Here is a 23,524-nt window from a genome sequence, read left to right on the forward strand (position 1 = left end):
GTTAGAGTCACTAAATTATCATTAAGGCGTACAGTACTTTTCTGTGAGTCTGTATGCTACCACCAAGTGATCTACAGTGACCCCCAAGAACATGGTGATCGATGAAGAAAAAAATATTTTCCACTCAACTTTTTAATAAAAATTTAAATTTTATCACATTAGCTAATTACAGCAATCCTTATTAGCAACACAAATCATTATATTTAAGTTTAGTGTGAAATTAAAGTTTTAAATAAACAGATAATATTAAATGACTTGCTTAGGTTTAGTTCACGGTTATCAGCCGTGACTATCATACTGCACATTTCAGTTCAGGGAGAGACATTTCTTTCAAACCACTCGGAATATCTCCACTTTCAGTAAAAAATCTTCATATATCTGAGCAGTTTCCTATCAAAAAATCTCACAGATAGCTATCCTTATTTACCAGTGCAGCAATTCCAAAACTGGATTTTGCAGGTTAATAATAAGTATCACAAAAATCTCTCTTACAGTCAAGTTAGTATAGGAAATTGTGATATAAATAGATTTCTGCACCTCAAAGCTTCAGAGAGCCTTTAACATGCTCATGTGTGTTCAGACTCTATAAGACTGTGCCTCTATGGACGCAGCAGTTCCTAAACTTCTTTGAGCACAGAACACTGAGGTCGGGGGGTGGGAAGGGTGGAGAGAGGGGTGAGTAATGCGCATATCTCACGGAACAGGGTTCTATAGAATACCTTCTATGGTAGCCTAGTCTAGAAGCTTCCCTTCTCTTGTGACAAGCTATTTCTGATGTGTGTATGTGTTTTCAAATAGAAAGTTTTAAAAGATGTTTGTGCTTTGTACAGTTCCAGTCAGTAGTAACTTCCAAGTGGAACCCCAAGCAGAAGCTAAAAGAGAAAAGCCAGGGTCCGAACCAGTGTATTCCTGTATTTCAGCCCACCCTCCAATCATTATCTATCTCTTAACAATAGTATTAGGTTTTAGCCTCTGAACAAGTTTGCTTCCACACAGATCCATAGAAAAAAGTGTAGAATTGGAGTGTGATGCAAGAACTATTGACATGCCATTCACTTTTCTTTTTAAATTAATTAATTAATTTATTTTTGGCTGCACTGGGTCTTTGTTGCTGCTCACTGGCTTTCTCTAGTTGCCTAGAGTGGAGGCTACTCTTCGTTGCAGTGCGTGGGCTTCTCATCGAGGTGGCTTCTCTTGTTGTGGCACATGGGCTCAGTAGCTGTGGCTCGCGGGTTCTAGAGCGCAGGCTCAGTAGTTGTGGCGCATGGGCTTAGTTGCTCCGCGGCATGTGGGATCTTCCCGGCCCAGGGATAGATCCCATGTCCCCTACATTGGTAGGTGGACTCTAACCACTGCTCCACCAGGGAAGTCCCTCACTTCTTTTAAATGTAAATGAAGTCCTTGTTTTAAAAAAACTAAATGAGGCTAAATAGAACACCTTTTTTTAAAAGTTTAAAAATTTTATTTTTTATTGAAATATAGTTGATTTAAAACTATATTAGTTGTGTTGGTTTCTGGATGTACAGTCAAGTAATTCAGTTATACATATGTATGCATATTCTTTTTCATATTCTTTTCCATTATGGTTTATTACAGGATACTGAATATAGTTCCCTGTGCTGTACAGTAGGACCTTGTTGTTTATCTATTTTATATATAGTAGTTTGTATCTGCTAATCCAAAACTCCTAATTTATCCCTCCCTCACCCCTTTCTCCTTTGTTAACCATAAGCTTGTTTTCTATGTCTGTGAGTCTGTTTCTGTTTTGTAAATAAGTTCATTTGTGTCATATTTTAGATTTCACATATAAGCAATATCACATATTTGTCTTTGTCCTACTTCACTTAGTATGATAATCTTTAGGTCCATCCATGTTGCCACAAATGGCATTATTTCATTCTTTTTTATGGCTGAGTAACATTCCATGATATATATATATATATATATATATGTGTGTGTGTATATATATATATATATATATATATATAAAATCTCACATCTTCTTTATCCATTCATCTGTCAATGGACACTTAGATTGCTTCCATGACTTGGCTATTGTAAATAGTGCTGTTAAGAACATTGGGGTGCATGTATCTTTTTGAATTAAGAATTTCCTCTGGATATATGCCCAGGAGTGAAATTGCTGGATCATATGACAACTCTGTTTTTAGTATTTTAAGGAAGCTCCATACTGTTCTCCATAGTGGCTGCCCCAATTTACATTCCCACCAACAGTGCAACACACCCTCTCCAGCATTTATTATTTGTAGACTTTTTAATGATGGCCATTCTGACTGGTGTGACGTGATACCTCATTGTAGTTTTGATTTGCATTTCTCTAATAATTAGCAATGTTGAGCATTTTTTCATGTGCCTATTGGCCATCTGTATGTATGCTAAACAAAACTGTTTCTAGACAGATCCCAAAGTGCTTTAGGAATCTCATGGGGGTCTTTATGTAGATGATATGGGGTTAAAGCCCTTTTTCAGATATAACAAGAATGGTGATCCTGGGAGGTGGAGCATGAAGTCACTGAGCCCCGTTAGCACCGTGATTCTGGGCTCCAAGATGGAGATAAAGATCAGTGTGGCCAGGACATCAGCTAGAGGCAAGGTGCTAGGGGCATATTCTGACTCAGCTGGAGCGCTGGACACAAACCAGAACTCAATCATGACCTCTTGGGAGCCTTGACCCAAGGGTTTATTTTGATTTCTTGGGAAACGGTTAGGAAACTGACATCTGTTTACATGTATACATGAATGTGAGATTACTCAGGGGTCTAAGGTTACAGATAGTGGCAAATCCCATCCAAAGTACTGACTCAGGGAAATCCACATTTAGAATTCAAAGAGATAAAATAGGACATTGTGCTTCAAAACCTGATCACTGGTTTAGCTTGCAATCACAAAGGTGCTCAAGTTGGCCTCAGCCCTATAAACAGCCCGGTGCCTGCAGCTCTGCATACTGACCCCTCCTGGGCCTTGCCCCCGACAGGATGAGTCTGTTCCTACCTCTGGCGCTCTGCACCCTGGCCGCCTGCTGTGGGGCTCTATCTCCACCCCATCCAGTCCTCGGCCCCCCGCCTCTCTTCTCCCTTGGCTGCAACAGCTCAGATGTGCTGGATATCGCGAACTTCATCCTGCAGGACATCAACAGGGACCGAAAGGACGGCTACGTGCTGAGCCTCAACCGAGTGAGCGATGCCCGTGGACACCCACAAGAGGTAAGTGGCAGTACCCTCTGGGGCAGGTGTTTGCACAATTTGGGGAGGCTGGCCAGGGCACGGGAACCCAGAGACACCTGTTGGCAGGTGTTTTCCAAATCAGAAACCCTGTTGAGTACATGTTGCTCTCCTCTGCCAGGGTGCTACAGGTTCTTACTGTTATTAGAAACAAGTGCTAACGGTATCTGCTCAGAAACGTGTGTCCCACCGTTTATAAGAAATCTTCACAAACGTCATAGCCTTTGGCTTTGCCATAAAACAGGGACCTTTTTTGCTGGTCTTTAGGGGTTTCTGCTTCATGTGGGTTGTGCATTTCTCCTCCCATTCCCACAGGCTGGTCTGGGGTCTCTGTTCTATTTCACGCTGGACGTGTTAGAGACTGGCTGCCATGTGCTCAGCAGGAAGTCATGGAAGAATTGTGGGGTGAGGGTCTTACATAAATCGGTGAGTACTTGTGTCCAGGAGCTCGAGGGGGAAAACTAGGTGTTCTCTGTCTACAGCATGAAGATGGTTCAATGTGTACCATCTTTAAATGTCCCTCTTTAAAATCTCTTTGGCGGGGTGCCTATGTGGTTATTCCAATTCTACAGACAAAATAGAGTTTAATCAGAGGCGTGTCTGAGGCTCCCACTGGGGTCATAACACCAGAATTGAAAAGTTGCCCCCAAATTATTTCCTACCTCCAAGACCTTTCTGTAGGCTCTGAGCTAGGGTTTAAATTGAGAAAAAAAGATCTGAAGCGTAGTGCTCTAGAAGTGTGTCTAAGGAAAACTGTAGAAGTAATGGAGGGGGAACTTTTTAATTTGTTTTATTTTGCTTTAGTTTGTTTCACTGAACACTGATATGAGATTTGAGGCTGGACACAGGGAGGGCTATGGTATGGGAGCTCTCAGAGGTTCCATGGAAGGATTTCCTGGAATCATAGAACCTAAAGGGAGTCAGAATTGATCCTATTAAAGATGACCATAGAAGAGGCTTGAAAATAACGTAGTGAGTTTTCATTTGGTTCTCAATTATCCTGAGATTATTTTCATTAATTTATATGAAATTTTATGAGTACAGGAGTGTGATATAAGTGTTTAGAAGTGAACTATTTGACCAAGATATCTTTTTCTAATCATTTAACCAAATTCGTCAAACTGCACCTACCTGGTTTTGAAAAGCAAATAGTCTATTTACCGTATTGTGAATTACATTTGTTAAGGTGACACTAGCTGCTATAACACATACACTAAAATGCGTATACTGATTGCAAAATGATAGAAGTTGATCCCCATTCACATGAAGTTCAAAATAGAAATTCTTGATCAGGAAGGGGCCTTCCTCCAGGAGTGATTTGGAGACCCAGGTACCTTCCATGTTGTGGCCCTAGACTCTGCTGCCTTCAGCGCGTGGCTTCTGTGGTCACCATGCTCATCTGCATCAAGCTATGGAAAGGGAAAGAGCACGGAGGACAGATAGCACGTGGGAGAGCTTTATGGGCTAGACCTGGAAGTGGTTACACATCACTTCTGCTCACCATGCTGTGGTTAGAACTCAGTTACACACAGTCTCACCTAAGCAGGAAGGAGGCTGGGAAGAAGTCAAGCTGTGTCTCAGGAGAAGGTTAAACTGTTTAATGATCAGCTGGCCGTTTCCCCACCCCAAACTACTAAAATTGACCTTAAGTTTCTTGTTCTTTAAAAATGAAATGTCCAGGGCTTCCCTGGTAGCGCAGTGGTTGAGAGTCCGCCTGCCGATGCAGGGGACACGGGTTCGTGCCCCGGTCCGGGAAGATCCCACATGCCGCGGAGCGGCTGGGGCCGTGGGCCGTGGCCGCTGAGCCTGCGCGTCCGGAGCCTGTGCGTCTGGAGCCTGTGCTCCGCAACGGGAGAGGCCACAGCAGTGAGAGGCCCGCGTACCGCAAAAAAATAAAAAATAAAAAAAAAAAAGAAATGTCCAATTTCATTCTGGGGGTATTTAAAAGTCTTAGTTCATTCCACTGCGTCATAAAATGTATTTGTTGGTTCCAGGTTTATGGTCAATGCAAAGCAATATTTTACATTAATAAGGCAAGAAGAATTTTCTATTTACCTGCTTATAATTGTACTCTTCGCCCAGGTAAGAGATCACTTTGATTTTGTGCATTTTAATAATAGATGGAAAAAGAGTATTTAACTATACTATGCTATAGTGTATAGGGTTTCTCCCATCCTTACTTCCTATTCATTCCAAAGCCAAGTTCTTCATATATCCAACACTTGCACTGCTCCTCTTCCCACAATTAATCTACATTGTGTCCTACATCAAATCCTAAATTTTCAGTCGGACATAAATGGCATAACCTCTTTGACTGGTCCCCAGGCTTCCTTTCTAGCTATTTCTGCCTTATTACCTTGACTATACCAACTCTGCCCTCCATTCAACTGGATCGCTCACTATTTTCTGAATACACATCACACCTTCCAATCTCTGCATCTTGTTTGTTCTTCTCCCTCTGCTGAGGATGCCCTCCACTGATAACCTCTGCCCTTGGAACTCATAAGCATTCTTTAAAGATCATTGTCAATGCTGCTTCCTCCCCCACCGTTCTCTATTCAAGAAACTCCCCCTCCCCTCAAAAAACAAACAAAAAGTGGTGCTTTCCTATTCTACAGCCCTACACAACTTTAACCTAACCATTCATGGAGTACAGACCATGCACTGCCTTGATTTGGGGTCTTCTGTCTTATATTGTGTAGAACGTTTTATCCCTTCTTCCTGTCTGCTACAACTCTCCCCCAGTTCCTATCAAGTGTAAGGAGTCTGTAATATCATTGAATAAATTAATAAATACATACATTCATTCTGGGTCTCTCTTTGAACAGCAAGCATCCATGGCATGGGAAAATAGGATATGGTTACTCATCAAACTATTATGTGTGTGTGTGACTCCCCTGGGAGATCTTGTTCAAGTGCAGATTCTGATTCCATAGGTATGGGGCAGGGCCTGAGGTTCTGCATTTCTAACAAGCTCTAGGTGATAATAATGCCGTTGGTTCCTTTGAGAGGGCAACAGATCTAAACCTTCCTGGTTGTGAAGATGAGACTCGCCTAAATTAGAGGACAACAGCCAATAAAATGGATCAGGTCTTAAATGGAAGTCCTAGATACCTGAAGTATGTATGCGAGGTCAGGAAATGACATGTGGGGATGGTGCCGGGAGTGACAGCTGTGGGTGTAACTTCCCCACAAAATGCCCGAATACATCCAAATAAACACACAGTTGATCAAAACAATGTGCTTGCTTTGTCAAAACAACTGCTAGACAAGTTTCCTAGCCTGACTTTTATACAAGTTTTGCCACCCCCCAGCTCCTCCAATCAGACATTCTAGCTGTACCATTAGTGTGATTATCCTATCCAGTCATACTGTGATTTGATCAACTTTTATTTTCCAGCTTACTTGCATTTTCTAACCAAAGAGGGTGTGCTTCCACCTTCCGTATGTCATTCACTCACTCATTCATTCAGCAGGTATTTACTAAGCACCAACCATGCATTAGACATTATGTTAGGTGTTGGCGACTAAAAGGTAAATAAAACATGACGGTAATGAAATCCCAACTCAGTCTGCTTTACAGAGGCAATAATGGTGGAAGATATTGAGCTAATTAGGAAAATGTTTTTATACCAATATACAGTTGACCCTTGAACAACATGGGTTTGAACTAACTATCATGGTCCACTCATGGATTTTTTTTCACTAAATACATACTGTAATATTACACTGTATGCAGTTGGTTGAATCCATGGTTGCAGAACTGTGGATACGGAGGGCTGAATGTAAAGTTAAACTGGGATTTTTGGCTGTCTGGAGGGTCAGCACCCCTAACCGCCGTGCTGTTCAAGGGTCAACTGTACTATATTATGTGTTTTTTAACTAAATTCCTAGGGTAAAAAAATTTGCGTAGGGTGAAAATATATTGCTTTGTTTCCTTTTAAATTATGAAAGTAATACACGCTCATTGCAGAAAACTCTGCAGTAAGCTAACTTTCTTTCTAAATAATGCTTTTCCACTCCATCCTTGACAAAGCTGAGCATTATCTTTTTTTCTTTCAATCTCTGCTTCTGTTGTGATCATATGATTTATAGGATTATGTATCATTAAGGAGTTTTATTTTTAAACTTGCTCCCTTTGGCATCAACAGTTTCTCTAAGCAAGATTACCACGATATGCCCTGACTGCCCCAGCTCCAGCCCCCATGATTTGTCAAACCCCAAGTTCCTGGAAACTGCTACTGAGTCTCTTGCAAGATACAACGATAAGAGCCCCTCGAAGCAGTATTCTCTCGTCAAAATCACCAAGACTTCTAAGCAGGTGAGGCTGAAAGGCCAGTTACAACAATATGTCTCATAACTGTTGCTATCGCTATTGAGGCCCTCTTTTTGATTAGAACCCTAAGAGCCTTTGCTTCATTCCCTACCTTTGGTAACCCTGATGCATATTCAATCATGTTTTAGTTTCTGAGTCATTCCATGGGATTTCTGTTAGAGTTGTGTGGTATGATTTTACTTCATTGCCCTGAAGGCAAGAAGGGAAATGGACTCATAGTCTCCTTGGGTTATTCTACTTAGGTTCACTATTTACTACCACATTCCCATATCTGGTTGACCTTGGACCACTTAGCAAGTCAAGTTCTACTCTGTGTTTTAAGTACAGGAGTGGATGTTGAGTTTTATGGGTTAGGGGAAATGTTCATTTGTACCTGAATTATGTTGATATCTATCATATAGAGAAAAGCTAATTTAAAAACAAATTTACATGAGGAAAAATAAGCTCCCCCAGGGGAAGGTTTTTAGAGCCCAGTTAAATCCTTAAGAAGGGAAGAAAGGTATGGTGAATATGTTTTCTAAACAACAAAATCATAATACATGGTTTGATCATGGTGGGGATTACAGGGACAAAAAGAGACCTGTGTTGACAATGACTCTGGGAATGTATGGTTTCTGTAAATATAATGTTGCCAAACCTGACTCATTTCTCCACTTGAGAAGGTTTGATTTTTATTTCTCACCTCTTGTCTCCTACCAGTGGGTGTTTGGCCCTGCCTACTTTGTAGAATATTTAATCCAAGAGTCATGTCCCAAGTCCCAGGCTAGCAGCTGTGCACTTCAGCCCCCTAACTCTGTGGTGAGTATTGTTGAATGTCTTCATAATTTAAGCTTTGTGCTCACAGATCATCTATATATGTTTATTGAGCATAAATTATACATGAAGTGTTGTAATGCATGAGACACTTTTCTTCCCCTTAAGGAGCAACTGACTATTTAGAGATGGCCCAGATGCAATAATATTTGATTGTAAATGCAGTTTTCATCAGCAATGTGATGGCTTTGCAAAAAATGATCATAGGAGGCTATAAAAATATAGACAACTCTCCTCAGTGGTTGGTGGTAGTCCTGCTTTTATCCAAACAGACCCAGTTACATTTGGAATACAGCATGGTGTTCCATTCCTTGGACCACTCTTTAAGAAGGACAAAGTGAAACAGGGCTTCTTTCAAAGAATGCAGCCAAGATGGGGAGGGTGCCCTGAAACTATCTCAAGCACACCTAGTAGGAACGTCAATTCGCAAAATGTATTGTAGCACAATTAGGAAAAATGAAAGCATTTTTCCCCCCTTATTCACTTAGTTATAATAAAATTTTATTAAGATATAATTCACACACCATAAAATTCACCCTTTTCAGGTGTACAAGTCAGTGTTTTTTAGTCTATTCATAGAGTTGTGCTGTCATCACCACTATCTAATCTTAGAATATTTTCATCAGCCCAAAAAGAAACTCCACATCCATTAGCAGTCATTCCCCTTGCCCTCTCACCTATGCCCCGGGAAGCCACTAGTCTACTTACTGACTCTATGACTACATTTTTTGAACATTTTATATAATGGAATCACACTGTATGTGGCCTTTTGTGTCTGGCTTCTTTCACTTAGCAAAATGTTTTCAAGGGTTATCCTTGTTCAGCATTGATATATCAGTGCTTCATTTCTTTTAATGGCCAAATAATATTTCATTGCATGGATATATCATGTATTGTTTATCCATTCCACAGTTGATTGATATTTGAGTTGTTTCCCCATTTGAGATGTTATGAATGGTACTACTATGAACATTTGTGTATAAGTTTTTTTTCTTTTGGCTTGCGGGATTTTAGTTCCCCAACCAAGGGTTGAACCTAGGCCCATGGCAGTGAAAGCACCGAGTCCTAACCACTGGACAGCCAGGGAATTCCCTGTGTATAAGTTTTTATGTATACATATGTTTTCATTTCTTTTGAGTACACACCTTGGAGTGGGACTGCTGGGTCATATGAGAATTCTGTGTTTAACCTTTTAACTAACTGCAAACTGTTTTCCAAAGTGATGGCAGCAGTTTCATAATCCCATCAGCAACATGTGAGGGTTTCAATTTCTTCATGTTTTTGCCAATGCTTATTATTATTATCTGTCCTTTTTATTATAGCTATCTTACTGAGTATGAAGTAGTCTCTCATTTTGGTTATATTTGAATTTTCCTAATGGCTAATGATTGAGTATCTTTTAATGTGCTTTTGGCCATTTGTATGTATTCTTTGGAGGAAAGTCTATTCAAATCCTTTGTCATTTAAAACTTAGATTATTTATCTTTTTATTGTTGAATTGTAAGAATTCTTTACATATTCTGGATATAATCCCCTTATCAGATACATGATTTTCAAATATTTTCTCCCATTCTCTGATTTGTCTCTTCATTTTCTTGATGATGTTCTTCGAAGTACAAAAATTTTTTAATTTTAATGAAATCTTCTTTATATTTTTTCTTTTGTTGAATGTGCTTTTTGTGTCATATCTAAGAATCCATTATCTAACCCAAGATCATTAAGATTTACTCCTCTGTATTACTCTAAGAGTTTTATAGTTTTAGCTGTAGGTCTCTGACCCTTTCTTTCTTTTTTTTTTTTTTTTGGCCACACTGCATGGCATGTGGGATCTTAGTTGCATGCGGGATCTTAGTTCCCCGACCAGGGATCAAACCCCTGTCCCTGCATTGGAAGCACAGAGTCTCATCCACTGGACAGCTAGGGAAGTCCCCTCTGACCCATTTTTGAGTTAATTTTTGTATATGATATGAGGTAGGAGGTTCAACTTCATTCTTCTGCTTGTGGATCTCCAGTTGTCCCAGCACCATTGGTTGAAAAGGCTATGATTTCCCCCATTTAATTGTATTGACATATTTTTGAAGATCAACTGATTATAAATGTAAGAGGTTTTTTTTTTTTGAATTTTTTTTTTTTGCGGTATGCAGGCCTCTCACTGTTGTGGCCTCTCCTGTTGCGGAGCACAGGCTCTGGACGCGCAGGCTCAGCGGCCATGGCTCACGGGCCAAGCCGCGCTCTGTGACATGTGGGATCTTCCTGGACTGGGGCACGAACCCATGTCCCCTGCATCGGCAGGCGGACTCTCAACCACTGCGCCACCAGGGAAGCCCTTTTTTCTGAATTTTATTTTATTTATTTTTTTATACAGCAGGTTCTTATTAGTCATCAATTTTATACACATCAGTGTATACATGTTGATCCCAATCTCCCAATTCATCACACCACTACCACATCCCCTGTCACGTTCCCCCCTTGGTGTCCATACGTTTGTTCTCTACATCTGTGTCTCAATTTCTGCCCTGCAAACCAGTTCATCTGTACCATTTTTCTAACTCCATATATATGCATTAATATACGATATTTGTTTTTCTCTTTCTGTTTTTCTCTTACTTCACTCTGTATGACAGTCTCTAGATCCATCCACGTCTCAACAAAAAACCCAATTTCGTTCCGTTTTATGGCTGAGTAATATTCCATTGTATATATATATCACATCTTCTTTATCCATTTGTCTGTTGATGGGCATTTATGTTGCTTCCATGACCTGGCTATTGTAAGTAGTGCTGCAATGAACATTAGGATGCATGTGTGTTTTTGAATTATGGTTTTCTCTGGGTATATGCCCAGTAGTGGGATTGCTGGGTCATATGGTAATTCTATTTTTAGTTTTTTAAGGAACCTCCATACTGTTCTCCATAGTGGCTGTATCAGTTTACATTCCCACCAACAGTGCAAGAGGGTTCCCTTTTCTCCACACCCTCTCCAGCATTTGTTGTTTGTACATTTTCTGATGATGCCCATGCTAACTGGTGTGAGGTGATACCTCACTGTAGTTTTGATTTGCATTTCTCTAATAATTAGTGATGTTGAGCAGCTTTTCATTTGCTTCTTGGCCATCTGTATGTCTTCTTTGGAGAGATGTCTATTTAGGCCCTCTGCCCATTTTTGGATTGGGTTGTTTGTTTTTTTAATATTGAGCTGCATGAGCTGTTTATATATTTTGGAGATTAATCCTTTGTCTGTTGATTCATTTGCAAATATTTTCTCCCATTCTGAGGGTTGTCTTTTCATCTTTTTTATGGTTTCCTTTGCTGTGCAAAAGCTTTTAAGTTTCATTAGGTCCCATTTGTTTATTTTTGTTTTTATTTCCATTACTCTAGGATGTGGATCAAAAAAGACCTTGCTGTGATTTACGTCAAAGAGTGTTCTTCCTATGTTTTCCTCTAAGAGTTTTATAGTGTCTGGTCTTACATTTAGGTCTCTAATCCATTTTGAGTTTATTTTTGTGTATGGTGTTAGGGAGTGTTCTTATTTCATTCTTTTACATATAGCTGTCCAGTTTTCCCAGCACCACTTATTGAAGAGACTGTCTTTTCTCCATTGTATATCCTTGTCTCCTTTGTCATAGATTAGCTGACCATAGGTGTATGGGTTTATCTCTGGGCTTTCTATCTTGTTCCATTGATCTATATTTCTGTTTTTGTGCCAGTACCATATTGTCTTGATTACTGTAGCTTTGTAGTGTAGTCTGAAGTCAGAGGGTCTGATTCCTCCAGTTCCACTTTTTTCGCTCAAGACTGCTTTGGCTATTCGGGGTCTTTTTTGTCTCCATACAAATTTTAAGATTTTTTTGTTCTAATTCTTTAAAATATGCCATTGGTAATTTGATAGGGCTTGCATTGAATCTGTAGATTGCTTTGGGTAGTATAGTCAATTTCACAATATGGATTCTTCCAATCCAAGAACATGGTATATCTCTCCATCTGTTGGTATGATCTTTAATTTCTTTCATCAGTAGACATAGTTTTCTGCCTAGGTGGGAAACTTTTGCCTTTTGTCTCCGTAGGTAGGTTTATTCATAGGTATTTTATGCTTTTTGTTGCAATGGTAAATGGGAGTATTTCCTTAATGTCTCTTTCAGATTTTTCATCATTAGTGTATAGGAGTGCAAGAGATTTCTGTGCATTAATTTTGTTTCCTGCAACTTTACCAAATTCATTGACTAGCTCTAGTAGTTTTCTGGTGGCATCCTTAGGATCCTCTATGTACAGTATCATGTCATCTGCAAACAGTGACAGTTTTACTCCTTCTTTTCAATTTGTATTCCTTTTATTTCTTTTTCTTCTTGATTGCCATGGCTAGGACTTCCAAAACTATGTTGAATAATAGTGGTGAGAGTGGACATCCTTGTCTTGTTCCTGATTTTAGAGGAAATGCTTTCAGCATTGAGAATGATGTTTGCTGTGGGTTTGTCATATATGGACTTTATTATGTTGAGGTAGGTTCCCTCTATGCCCACTTTCTGGAGAGTTTTTATCATAAATCGGTGTTGAATTTTGTCAGAAGCTTTTTCTGCCTCTATTGAGATAATCATATGCTTTTTATTCTTCAGTTTGTTAATATGGTGCATCACATCGATTGATTTGCATATATTGAAGGATCCTTGCATCCCTGGGATGAATCCCACTTGATCATGATGTATGATCCTTTTAATGTGTTGTTGGATTCTGTTTGCTAGTATTTTGTTGAGGATTTTTGCATCTATATTCATCAGTGATATTGGTCTGTAATTTTCTTTTTTTGTAGTATCTTTGTCTGGTTTTGGTGTCAGGGTGATGGTGGCCTCATAGAATGAGTTTGGGAGTGTTCCTTCCTCTGCAGTTTTTTGGAAGAGTTTGAGTAGGATGGGTGTTAGCTCTTCTCTAAATATTTGATAGAATTCACCTGTGAAGCCATCTGGTCCTGGACTTTTGTTTGTTGGAAGATTTTTAATCACAGTTTCAATTTCAGGGCTTATGATTGGTCTGTTCATATTTTCTATTTCTTCTTGGTTCAGTCTTGGAAGGTTATACCTTTCTAAGAATTTCTTCCAGGTTGTCCATTTTATTGGCATAGAGTTGCTTGTAGTAGTCTCTTAGGATGCTTTGTATTTCTGCGGTGTCTGTTGTAACTTCTCTTTTTTCATTTTTAATTTTATTGATTTGAGTCCTCTCCCTCTTTTTCTTGATGAGTCTGGCTAATAGTTTATCAATTTTGTTTATCTTCTCAGAGGACCAACTTTTAGTGTTATTGATCTTTGCAATTGTTTTCTTTGTTTTTATTTCATTTATTTCTGTTCTTATCTTTATGATTTCTTTCCTTCTGCTAACTTTGGGTTTTGCTTGTTCTTCTTTCTCTAGTTCCTTTAGGTGTAAGGTTAGATTGTTTATTTGAGATTTTTCTTGTTTCTTGAGGTAGGCTTGTATAGCTATAAACTTCCCTCTTGGAACTGCTTTTGCTGCATCCCAGAGGTTTTGGATCATCGTGTTTTCATTGTCATTTGTCTCTAGTTATTTTTTGATTTCCTCTTTGAGTTCTTCAGTGATCTCTTGGTTATTTAGTAACATATTGTTTTGCCTCCATGTGTTTGTGCTTTTTACGGTTTTTTCCCTGTAATTGATTTCTAATCTTATAGCATTGTGGTCAGAAAAGATGCTTGATATGATTTCAATTGTCTTAAATTTACTGAGGCTTGATTTGTGACCCAAGATGTGATGTATCCTGGAGAATATTCCATGCACACTTGAGAAGAAAGTGTAATCTGCAGTTTTTGGATGGAATGTCCTATAAATATCAATTAAATATATCTGGTCTATTGTGTCATTTAAAGCTTGTGTTTCCTTATTAATTCTCTGTTTGGATGATCTGTCCATTGGTGTAACTGAGGCATTAAAGTTCCCCACTATTATTGTGTTACTGTTGATTTCCTCTTTTACAGCTGTTAGCAGTTGCCTTATGGATTGATGTGCTCCTATGTTGGGTGCATACATATTAATAATTGTTATATCCTCCTCTTGGATTGATCCCTTGATCAGTATGTAGTGTCCTTCTTGTCTCTTGTAATGTTCTTTATCTTAAAGTCTATTTTATCTGATATGAGTATTGCTACTCCAGCTTTCTTTTGATTTCCATTTGCATGGAATATCTTTTTCCATCCCCTCACTTTCAGTCTGTATGTGTCCCTAGGTCTGAAGTGGGTCTCTTGTAGACAGCATATATATAGGTCTTGTTTTTGTATCCATTCAGCAAGCCTGTGTCTTTTGGTTGGAGCATTTAATCTATTCACGTTTAAGGTAATTATCGATATGTATGTTCCTATGACCATTTTCTTAATTGTTTTGGGTTTGATTTTGTAGGTCCTTTTCTTCTCTCGTGTTTCCCACTTAGAGAAGTTCCTTTAGCATTTGTTGTAGAGCTGGTTTGGTGGTGTTGAATTCTCTTAGCTTTTGCTTGTCTGTAAAGCTTTTCATTTCTCCATCGAATCTGAATGAGATCCTTGCTGGGTAGAGTAATGTTGGTTGTAGCTTCTTCCGTTTCATCACTTTAAGTATATCATTCTACTCCCTTCTGGCTTGTAGAGTTTCTGCTGAGAAATCAGCTGTTATCCTTATGGGAGTTCCCTTGTATGTTATTTGTCATTTTTCCCTTGCTGCTTTCAAGAATTTTTCTTTGTCTTTAATTTTTGCCAATTTGATTATTATGTGTCTTGGTGTGTTTCTCCTTGGGTTTATCCTGTATGGGACTCTCTGCACTTCCTGGACTTGGGTGGCTATTTCCTTTCCCATGTTAGGGAAGTTTTCGACTACAACCTCTTCAAATATTTTCTCTGGTCCTTTCTCTCTCTCTTCTCCTTCTGGGACCCCTATAATGCGAATGTTGTTGCATTTAATGCTGTCCCAGAGGCCTCTTAGGCTGTCTTCATTTCTTTGCCTTTCTTTTTTCTTTATTCTGTTCTGCAGCAGTGAATTCCATCATTCTGTCTTCCAGGTCACTTATCCGTTCTTCTGCCTCAGTTATTCTGCTATTGATTCCTTGTAGTGTAGTTTTCATTTCAGTTATTTTATTGTTCATCTCTATTTCTTTGTTCTTTAATTCTTCTAGGTCTTTGTTAAGCATTTCTTGCATATTCTCAATCTTTGCCTCCATTCTTTTTCTGAGGTCCTGGATCATCTTCACTATCATTATTCTGAATTCTTTTTCTGGAAGGTTGCCTATCTCCACTTCATTTAGTTGTTTTTCTGGGGTTTTATCTTGTTCCTTCATCTGGTACATAGCCTTTTCATCTTATCTATCTTTCTGTGAATGTGGTTTTTGTTCCACAGGCTGCAAGATTGTAATTCTTCTTGCTTCTGCTATCTGCTCTCTCTGTAAGGGTTTATTTTTGTACCTTCAATTTTACTCCATTGATCTGCATATCTATTCTTATACCAGTACCACACTATCTCCAATATTATAGTTTTGTAGTAAATTTTGAATTGAGAAGTCTGAGCCCTCCTTTTTTGTTTTTCCTATTTAAGATTATTTTGGGTATTTTGGATTCTTTGCATTTTCATAAGAAATCAACTTTAGAATCAACTTGTCAGTTTCTATCTTTAAAAAGTAGGAAATTTGATAGGGATTTCATTGACTCTGTAGACCAATGTATATAGTAAGTACTGTCATCTTAAAATTAGTAATTCTTCCAGCCCATGAATATGGGATGTCTTTCCATTTGTTTAGGACTCATTTAATTTCTTTTAACAATGTTTTGTAGTCTTCAGTGTCCAAAACTTTCACTTTTTTGTATAGCTAAGTATTTTTTCCTCTTTGATGCTAATATAATGTATTTGTCTTCTCAATTTTATTTTTGGATTGTTCATTGCAAATATGTAGAAGTATAATTGATTTTTCATATTTTGATCTTGTATCCTGTAACCTTGTTGAACTCGTTTTTATAGTTCTAATAGTTTTCTGGTAGAGTCCTTAGGATTTTCTGTATACAAGATCATGTCTTCTACAAATAGTTTTAGTTCTTCCTTTCCAATCTAAATGACTTTTAATTCTTACCTAATTTTCTTGACTAGAACTTCCAGTACAATGCTGAATAGAGATGGGGAGAGCAGACATCCTTATCTTATTCCTGATTTTAGGAGGAAAGCATTCAGTATTTCATCGTTTAATGTGATGGTAACTGTAGGCTTTTTATAGCTGCTTTTTTATCAAGTTGAGAAAGTTCCCATCTAGTCCTACTAGTTTGTTGAACGCTTTTATCAAAAAACAGTGTTAGCGTTTGTCTCATGCCTTTTCTGTGTTAATGAGATAATCGTTTGGTTTTCTTTTTCTCCTTTAATCTATTAGTATTGTACATAACAATGATTTTTTTATATTAAAACAGACTTGTGCTTTGCGGATGAATCACAGTTGATCATGGTGTATAACCCCTTTTATATGTTTCTGAATTCAGAGTTTTTAAAAAGTTTATTTATTTATTTTTGGTTGTGTTGGGTCTTTGTTGCTGCGTGTGGGCTTTCTCTAGCTGCAGCAAGCAGGGAATACTCTTCATTGCAGTGCACGGGCTTCTCATTGTGGTGGCTTCTCTTGTTGTGAAGCATGGGCTCTAGGCACGTAGGCTTCAGTAGTTGTGGCTCATGGGCTCTAGAGTGCAGGGTCAGTAGTTGTGGTGCACGGTCTTAGTTGCTCCGTAGGATGTGGGATCTTCCCAGACCAGGGCTCGAGCCCATGTCCCCTGCACTGGCAGGCGGATTCTTAACCACTGCGCCACCAGGGAAGTCCTGCATTCAGTTCGCCAGTGGTTGTTTTTTTCTTTTAAAGATTTTTAATCTCATATTTATAAGAGACATTGGTCTGTAGTTTTTCTGTGTCATATCTGCCTGATTTTCATATGAGTTTAATATTGGCTTCATATAATGAATTGGGAAAATTTCCCTCCTCTTCTGTTTTATTTTGGAAGAATTTGTGAAAGGTTGATGTTCATTCTTCTTTAAATATTTGGTAGAATTCCCCAGTGAAGCCATCTGGGCCTGAGCTTTCCTTTGTGGGAAGATTATTTGATTAATATTTCAATCTCTTTACTTGTTGTAAGTCTATTCAGGTTTTATATTTCTTCTTGAGTAAGTTTTGGTAGTTCATATCTTCCTAGGAATTTGTCCATTTCATCTAAGTTATCCAATTTTCCAGCATACAATTGTTCATAGTATTCCATTTTTATTTCTGAAAGATTAGAAGTGACGTACCCTATTTAATTCCAATTTTAGTAGTTTGAGTCATTTTTTTCTTAGTCTATCTAAAGCTTTGCCAATTTTATTAAATTTTTCAAAAAAGAGTCAACTTTCAATTTCATTTTTTTCTCCGTTCTTTTTTTATTATCTAGTTCATTTATTTCCTGTCTACTCTTTATTGTAACCTTCTTTTTGTTTGCTTTGGGCTTAGTTTACTTTTCTTTTTCTAGCTTTTTAAGGTAGAAGTTTAGGTTATTGATTTACAATCTTTATTTGCTTTTAATATAAGCACTTACATCTACAGATTTCCTTCTAAGAAACGATTGAGCTGCATCTCACAAGTTATACATGTTTTTGTTTCCATTCATCTCCAAATATTTTCTAATTTTCCTTGTGATCTCGTCTTTGGCCAATTGGATATTTAAGAGTGTTATTTAATGTCCACATATTTGTGAAAATTCCAATTTCCTTCTGTTATTCATGTCTAATTTCATCCCATTGTGGTTGGGGAATGTACTCTGTGTGATCTCAATTCTTTTAAATGTATTGAAGCTTGTTTTATGGTTTAACATAAGGTATATCCTAGAGAAAGTTCCATGTACACTTGAGAAGAATGTGTATTATGCTGTTGTTAGGTAAAGCATTCTGTAATTGTCTATTAGGTTTAATTTGTTTATAGTGTTGTTCAAGACTTCTGTTTCTTTGTTGATGTTCTGCAAACTTGTTTTATCCATTATTGAAAATGAGGTTTCCAACTACTATTGTTGAATTATCTATGTCTTCCTTGAATTCTGTCAGGTTTTGCCTATGTACCTTGGGGCTCTATTATTAGGGGCATTATATTTATAGTTGTTATGTCTTTCTAATAAATTGAGCCTTTTATCATTATAAAATGTTTTTCCTTGTCACTAGTAACAATTTTTGTCTTAAAGTAAATTTTGTCTGATATTTGTATAGCCATTCCCAGCTCTTTTTTGTTACTGTTTGCATTGTAAATTTTTTCCATCTTTTAATTTTCAACCCATGTGTGTCTTTGAATCTGAACTATGTCTCTCAAAAGTCTCTCATAACCAGTCAATTGAATATTAAGGAATAATTGGGAAAATGTCTTCATCATCTTCTGTAGAATCTCTCTTTCTCACTTCTCAATGCCATCTTGGGCAGATCACATAGCTTTCTGGTTATATTCAGTAATAAGAACAATTTCACTTTGATTATTAAGATTCACTTTCAGGTATTAAAAATCCCTTTTAGTCAATTCTGAATCAAAACTTCTATGTCACATCCAATTCAAAGCTTTCTCCTCCCTGTAGCTCAAGCCTGACCTAGAGCTTAGAACCTGCTGTGAGGAAGGAGTCAAGGTCTGTCCTTTCACTCTTTCTCCCCCTCCTGCAATCATTTATTTAACTATGGTTCTTCCAAGTTCCAGGAAGAATGAGAGAGGAAATAGAGAAAAGAGTTTAAAGTCTTTTACATAACTGGACCTGCAGTTGTAATTTTCTCTTGGTCTACACTGGCCTTCTGTTTACACTTGAAAAAAATGCATACTCTGTGACTCTAAAGTTTCTCTTCTAGGAATTTACCCTAAGGATATATGAAAATAGCTTCAATGTTTAAACATAAAAAATTAGATTCAGGGCTTCCCTGGTGGCGCAGTGGTTAAGAGTCCGCCTGCCGATGCAGGGGACACGGGTTCATGCCCCAGTCCGGGAAGATCCCACATGCCGCGGAGCGGCTAGGCCCATGAGCCATGGCCGCTGAGCCTGCGCGTCCGGAGCCTGTGCTCCGCAATGGGAGAGGCCACAACAGTGAGAGGCCCGTGTACCGCCAAAAAAAAAAGAAAAAAAATTAGGTTCAATCCAGCTTCTAACAAAAGAGAACTTGTTAAATAACACAGAGGAATATTAGGTAGCCATTATAAAGAAAATCATAGAAAACTATTCAGTGTCATAGATGGATTTTTACTATATATTGTTAAATGACAAAAGAGAGTTATAAAATATTATGAAGAGTATAATTCTATTTTTCTAGAAGAAAAATTATGTATGCATAGGAAGAAATGTTAGAAGAAAAGAAATCTGCAGGAAACGGGTACCTTTCATGTAGTTACAGGTCTTTTTATTTTCTATTTGTTTATCCATATTCTAAATAACTGTTTATTACATTTCTAATAAGAAAACAAACTTATTTTATTTTTAAATAAAGAAAAGTTTAAGGAGATGAGAGTAGTCTTGTCTGAGAAGCAAAAACTCAGGTGGAATATACATAAAGAGCTGCTATATGAGAGATGAAAACAAGTTTTCTAGTTGACCCAAGGGTAGAAGTGTGGCCAAGAGATAGACCCAGATTTCTGTGTCTGTTCTATAGACACAGATTTCTGCTCAATACAAAGAATTTTCTAATAGAGTTTGTTCCTCAAGAAATCCTGAGTTTCTCTCATTGGAGGTAATTTAGCCTAGTTTGGGTGATTATTTGGTAGGGATGAGCTAAAGAATTGGCTCAGAGCCTACCTATTGCATGGTAGGAGCATCAAAGTGTTGATTGGCTGTGTGTCTATGTAATCAGAAAGCAAGTTGATTTCCATTTATGATCATTGATAATCGTAATACACATGTGACATTGTATTTTCCTTTTTTTAGCCTGTTGGTATTTGCCACGGTTCTCTTACTGAACGACACTCAGAAAAGTCGGTCTCCGTGACTTGTGACTTCTTTGAATCAGAGGTATTTTTTAGTCTAATCGGTTGTCTTTCTGTGAATAAAAGAGCAGATTATTTTAGTTGCCCCTACCCTACCCTCTCCTTTTATTTTCCTAAAATCCATGATCACCACTTTATTCAGGGTGTCCTAAGGCCACATCCACAGAGTAGCTAAAAGAAAAACCTGTCACCCTTTCTTTTAGTTACAACATGGTCCCTATAGCATAAGTAAGACCCCTGTAGCTTGAGTGGCTCAGGCATCTGAGATATTAAATTCAGTGTCCCAAAGACTCTTACCCTGAACCATAGGTAGACGTTGTTTCCATGGAAATACTGAATCCTTTTTCAGAAGTATTTATTGAGCACTTACCATAAGGCAGCCTGGTGTAGTTGAAAGGGTGGTTGAGACAGGCCACCTGGGTTCCAGTCCTGTTCTGCCACCTACAAGTTTTGTGAACATGGACAATTTCCTACCTCTCTGAGTCTTGGTTGCCTCATCTATAGAATTGGATTGCAATACCTACCTCCTTCAGATCCCCATGAGAAACAGGTCAGAGGATCTGGTTGAAGGGCACTGCCCTGGGCCTGGCACAGAATAAACAATCACCAGAGGTGGCTTCTTCTGCCACTACTAGGAGTGGGGAGACACCTTACTAGGGACTTTGAACAAGCCATCTTACCTCTCTGGATCATTGTTCAGCTCTGAAATTTGTGAAGCCTACAGTCAAGCTTCTAAAGGTTTGGTTCCCCCTGGCCCTTATCTGTTTTGCTTTTTAACCATTTACTTATTTAAAATTTTTTTTTGGCCATGCAGCTTGTGGAATCTTAGGTCCCCAACGAGGGGTTGAACCACAGCCCATGGCAGTGAAAGCCTGGAGTCTTAACTACTAAATGCCAGGGAATTTCCTTTAAGCCCTTTAATCAGAGGCCCATCTAGCTAGTCTCCCTTTGAAAATTCCATCAGAAAGGCACAGAACAGCATAATCTAGTACCAGGCATGGCAGGAATTTTCTTGGAGGACATTCCCTTATTTGAAAGCATTCTTATTTCAGGCTCCCACCCCTAGAGGTGAAAACCCTACTGTTAACCCGAGACCTGTGAACCTGTTCAAGGCGGAAGAGCCCCAGCAGACAACTCATCAGCCAAAAGCTGTGCCCAAAGGAACTGTCCAGTACCTTCCTGACTTGGATAACAAGGCTGAAGATTCCCAGGGAACGGACCCTGTTGAGGCCTTCCCTGTGCAGCTGGATCTAACCACAGATCCCCAAGGAGAACCACTGGATGTCTCCTTCCTCTTCCTGGACCCTATGGAGGGGAAGCCGGTTGTCCTGCCTTTCCCCTCAAAAGAACAACGCTCTGCTGAGTGCCCAGGACCAGCTCAAATGGACAACCCTCTTATTCTCCCACCTTGAGAACCACGTAGAGGATCCTGGGCGACATACTGCCCTACAGGAGATGAGCGGCGTTGGGAAAAGGGGGACAGAGAAACAGTTCAAACATAGAGAAGGCTAATAAAGTATGTCTTTTTGACTCCTCTTGGTCTCATCATGTTGCCTGGAAATGGAAATAAGACTTAACTGTTCACTTGCACACTGGACTGCATCCCTCCTAAACCACCCAAGGCCCCATGCCATGGATAGATGCCTCTCATATCATCTGCCTCTCTCTTTGTAATGACTTCTTACTTTTAGCTAATTGTTTCTGATATAGGGCCTTACTTAAGAATGTCCTCATCTTTCTGAGGTTAACCTAAAACAAATAGACTGAAGATATTTCTCCAGCAAAGATGGGTTTATTCAGGATCAGCAGAGGGTTGTGATTTGGGGTCTGCAACTGCGGAGAGCCACATGCAATCCCCCAAACAGCAAGCGAAGGAGAAGGCCTTCATGGAGAGGAAAAGGAAGTTGGAAGGGCCATACTAAACAAAAAGTCCATGGCTTTTCATTAGCTGAGTCCTTGCCAGGAAAGAAACGTCTTTCTTCTTCCTATAGGACTGTACTATTGTCACAGGTGAGAGCTCTCCCCTCTGGTCTCCCAACTCTATGAACTGAGGTTTCTGTTTATTAATTTTTTACCTTTCTCCCCTTTTAATCAAGATCTTTCTCTGAAAGCATCACTGATCAAGAGTCAGGTATTCTAGTTTCAATGGCTTTTTGTCATCCAGTGTCAGGAAGGACCTTTCCTTGGTGTAGTGTCTCAAATCGAAGGGAAAGTACGAAGATTAGAAACCTATTAAGGTCACCTTTAAATGACAAGAAGGGGTAGGAGGGAGAACTCTCAGGCCCTTTTTATCTAAAGTTCATATTTTATCAAGATCCTAGACATTGGAGATCATCTGAAGCATTCTGTAATCAAAATTTTGGCAACAAGCTTCCAACAGGCCTGTTCTGGTTATCCTGGGAAAGCTGTCTCATCAGCTGTCATCTGCTTCAGTTCTGGGAAATCTTTACTTTCAGGTCACCAGATGATGGGCAGGTCCAATTAGGGTTTGGCTCTTTCTTTAGGTGTGTCACATGAATCCAAGAGTCTATTCCTTGGAGTTTGGTGGCACAAGAGCTGGCTAGCAGTACCTGATAGAGGCCTTTCCATGAGGTTGAAGGAGAGTTCTTCTGGAGACGTCTTTTCAAAATAGATAAAATCTCCAGGTTGCAAGGTGTGATGCTTAAGGTCTTTTTCTCCCGAGGGCACACCGTGAAAAGATTACCTTACCAAAACATGGTTATTTTTAATAGAAACAATTAGGGCCTTGGCGATATTGCAATAGTTCTCCTTTATCAGTTGTGGGGCAAAAGAAGCAGGAGCCAGGTTCATTGGGTGTCCTGTGACCATCACAAAGGGTGAGAATTTATGAGCTCCAAGATAAGCAGATCTGAGATTTAGCGGGACCAATAGCAATGCTTTTGGTCAGGGTAGTTGGAGGACCTCTACAGATTTTTCCCATTGAGTCTTCATGATGTTGTCAAACCAGAGGATTGAGGGTGGTGAGCCCAATGAAAGTGTTGTAAAAGCGACCAAACAGCACATGTTTGTCGAAATACCTGGCAAATAAAATGTGTTCCTTGATCATTATGAAGTTTGAGAGGAGTTCCCCAGACAGGGAGAATCTTTTCCAGGAGGACTTTAGCTACAGAAGAGGCAGTAGTCTGTCTGCAAAGGAAGGCTTCAGTTTGGTGTGAAAACA

General features: G+C 39.0%; 1 protein-coding gene across 3 annotated transcripts; it reads left to right on the top strand.

Annotated features, from left to right (window-relative positions):
• Positions 1–2,996: 2,996 nt before the first annotated feature.
• Positions 2,997–21,755, top strand: FETUB (fetuin B). Of its 3 annotated transcripts, none has more exons than XM_060149259.1 (7): positions 2,997–3,224; positions 3,558–3,668; positions 5,237–5,324; positions 7,394–7,563; positions 8,278–8,376; positions 20,285–20,368; positions 21,396–21,755. In XM_060149259.1, the coding sequence occupies exons 1-7, from the start codon at positions 2,997–2,999 to the stop codon at positions 21,753–21,755; spliced, it is 1,140 nt and encodes a 379-aa protein (XP_060005242.1). The 3 variants fall into 3 exon arrangements, with proteins under 3 accessions (XP_060005242.1, XP_060005243.1, XP_060005244.1); XM_060149260.1 differs by lacking the exon at positions 3,558–3,668 and adding an exon at positions 4,282–4,290; XM_060149261.1 differs by lacking the exons at positions 3,558–3,668; positions 5,237–5,324 and having other exon boundaries at positions 2,997–3,228.
• The last annotated feature ends 1,769 nt before the right edge of the window (positions 21,756–23,524 follow it).

This window comes from Lagenorhynchus albirostris, chromosome 5, assembly GCF_949774975.1.
Source record: "Lagenorhynchus albirostris chromosome 5, mLagAlb1.1, whole genome shotgun sequence".
NCBI lineage: Eukaryota > Metazoa > Chordata > Mammalia > Artiodactyla > Delphinidae > Lagenorhynchus > Lagenorhynchus albirostris.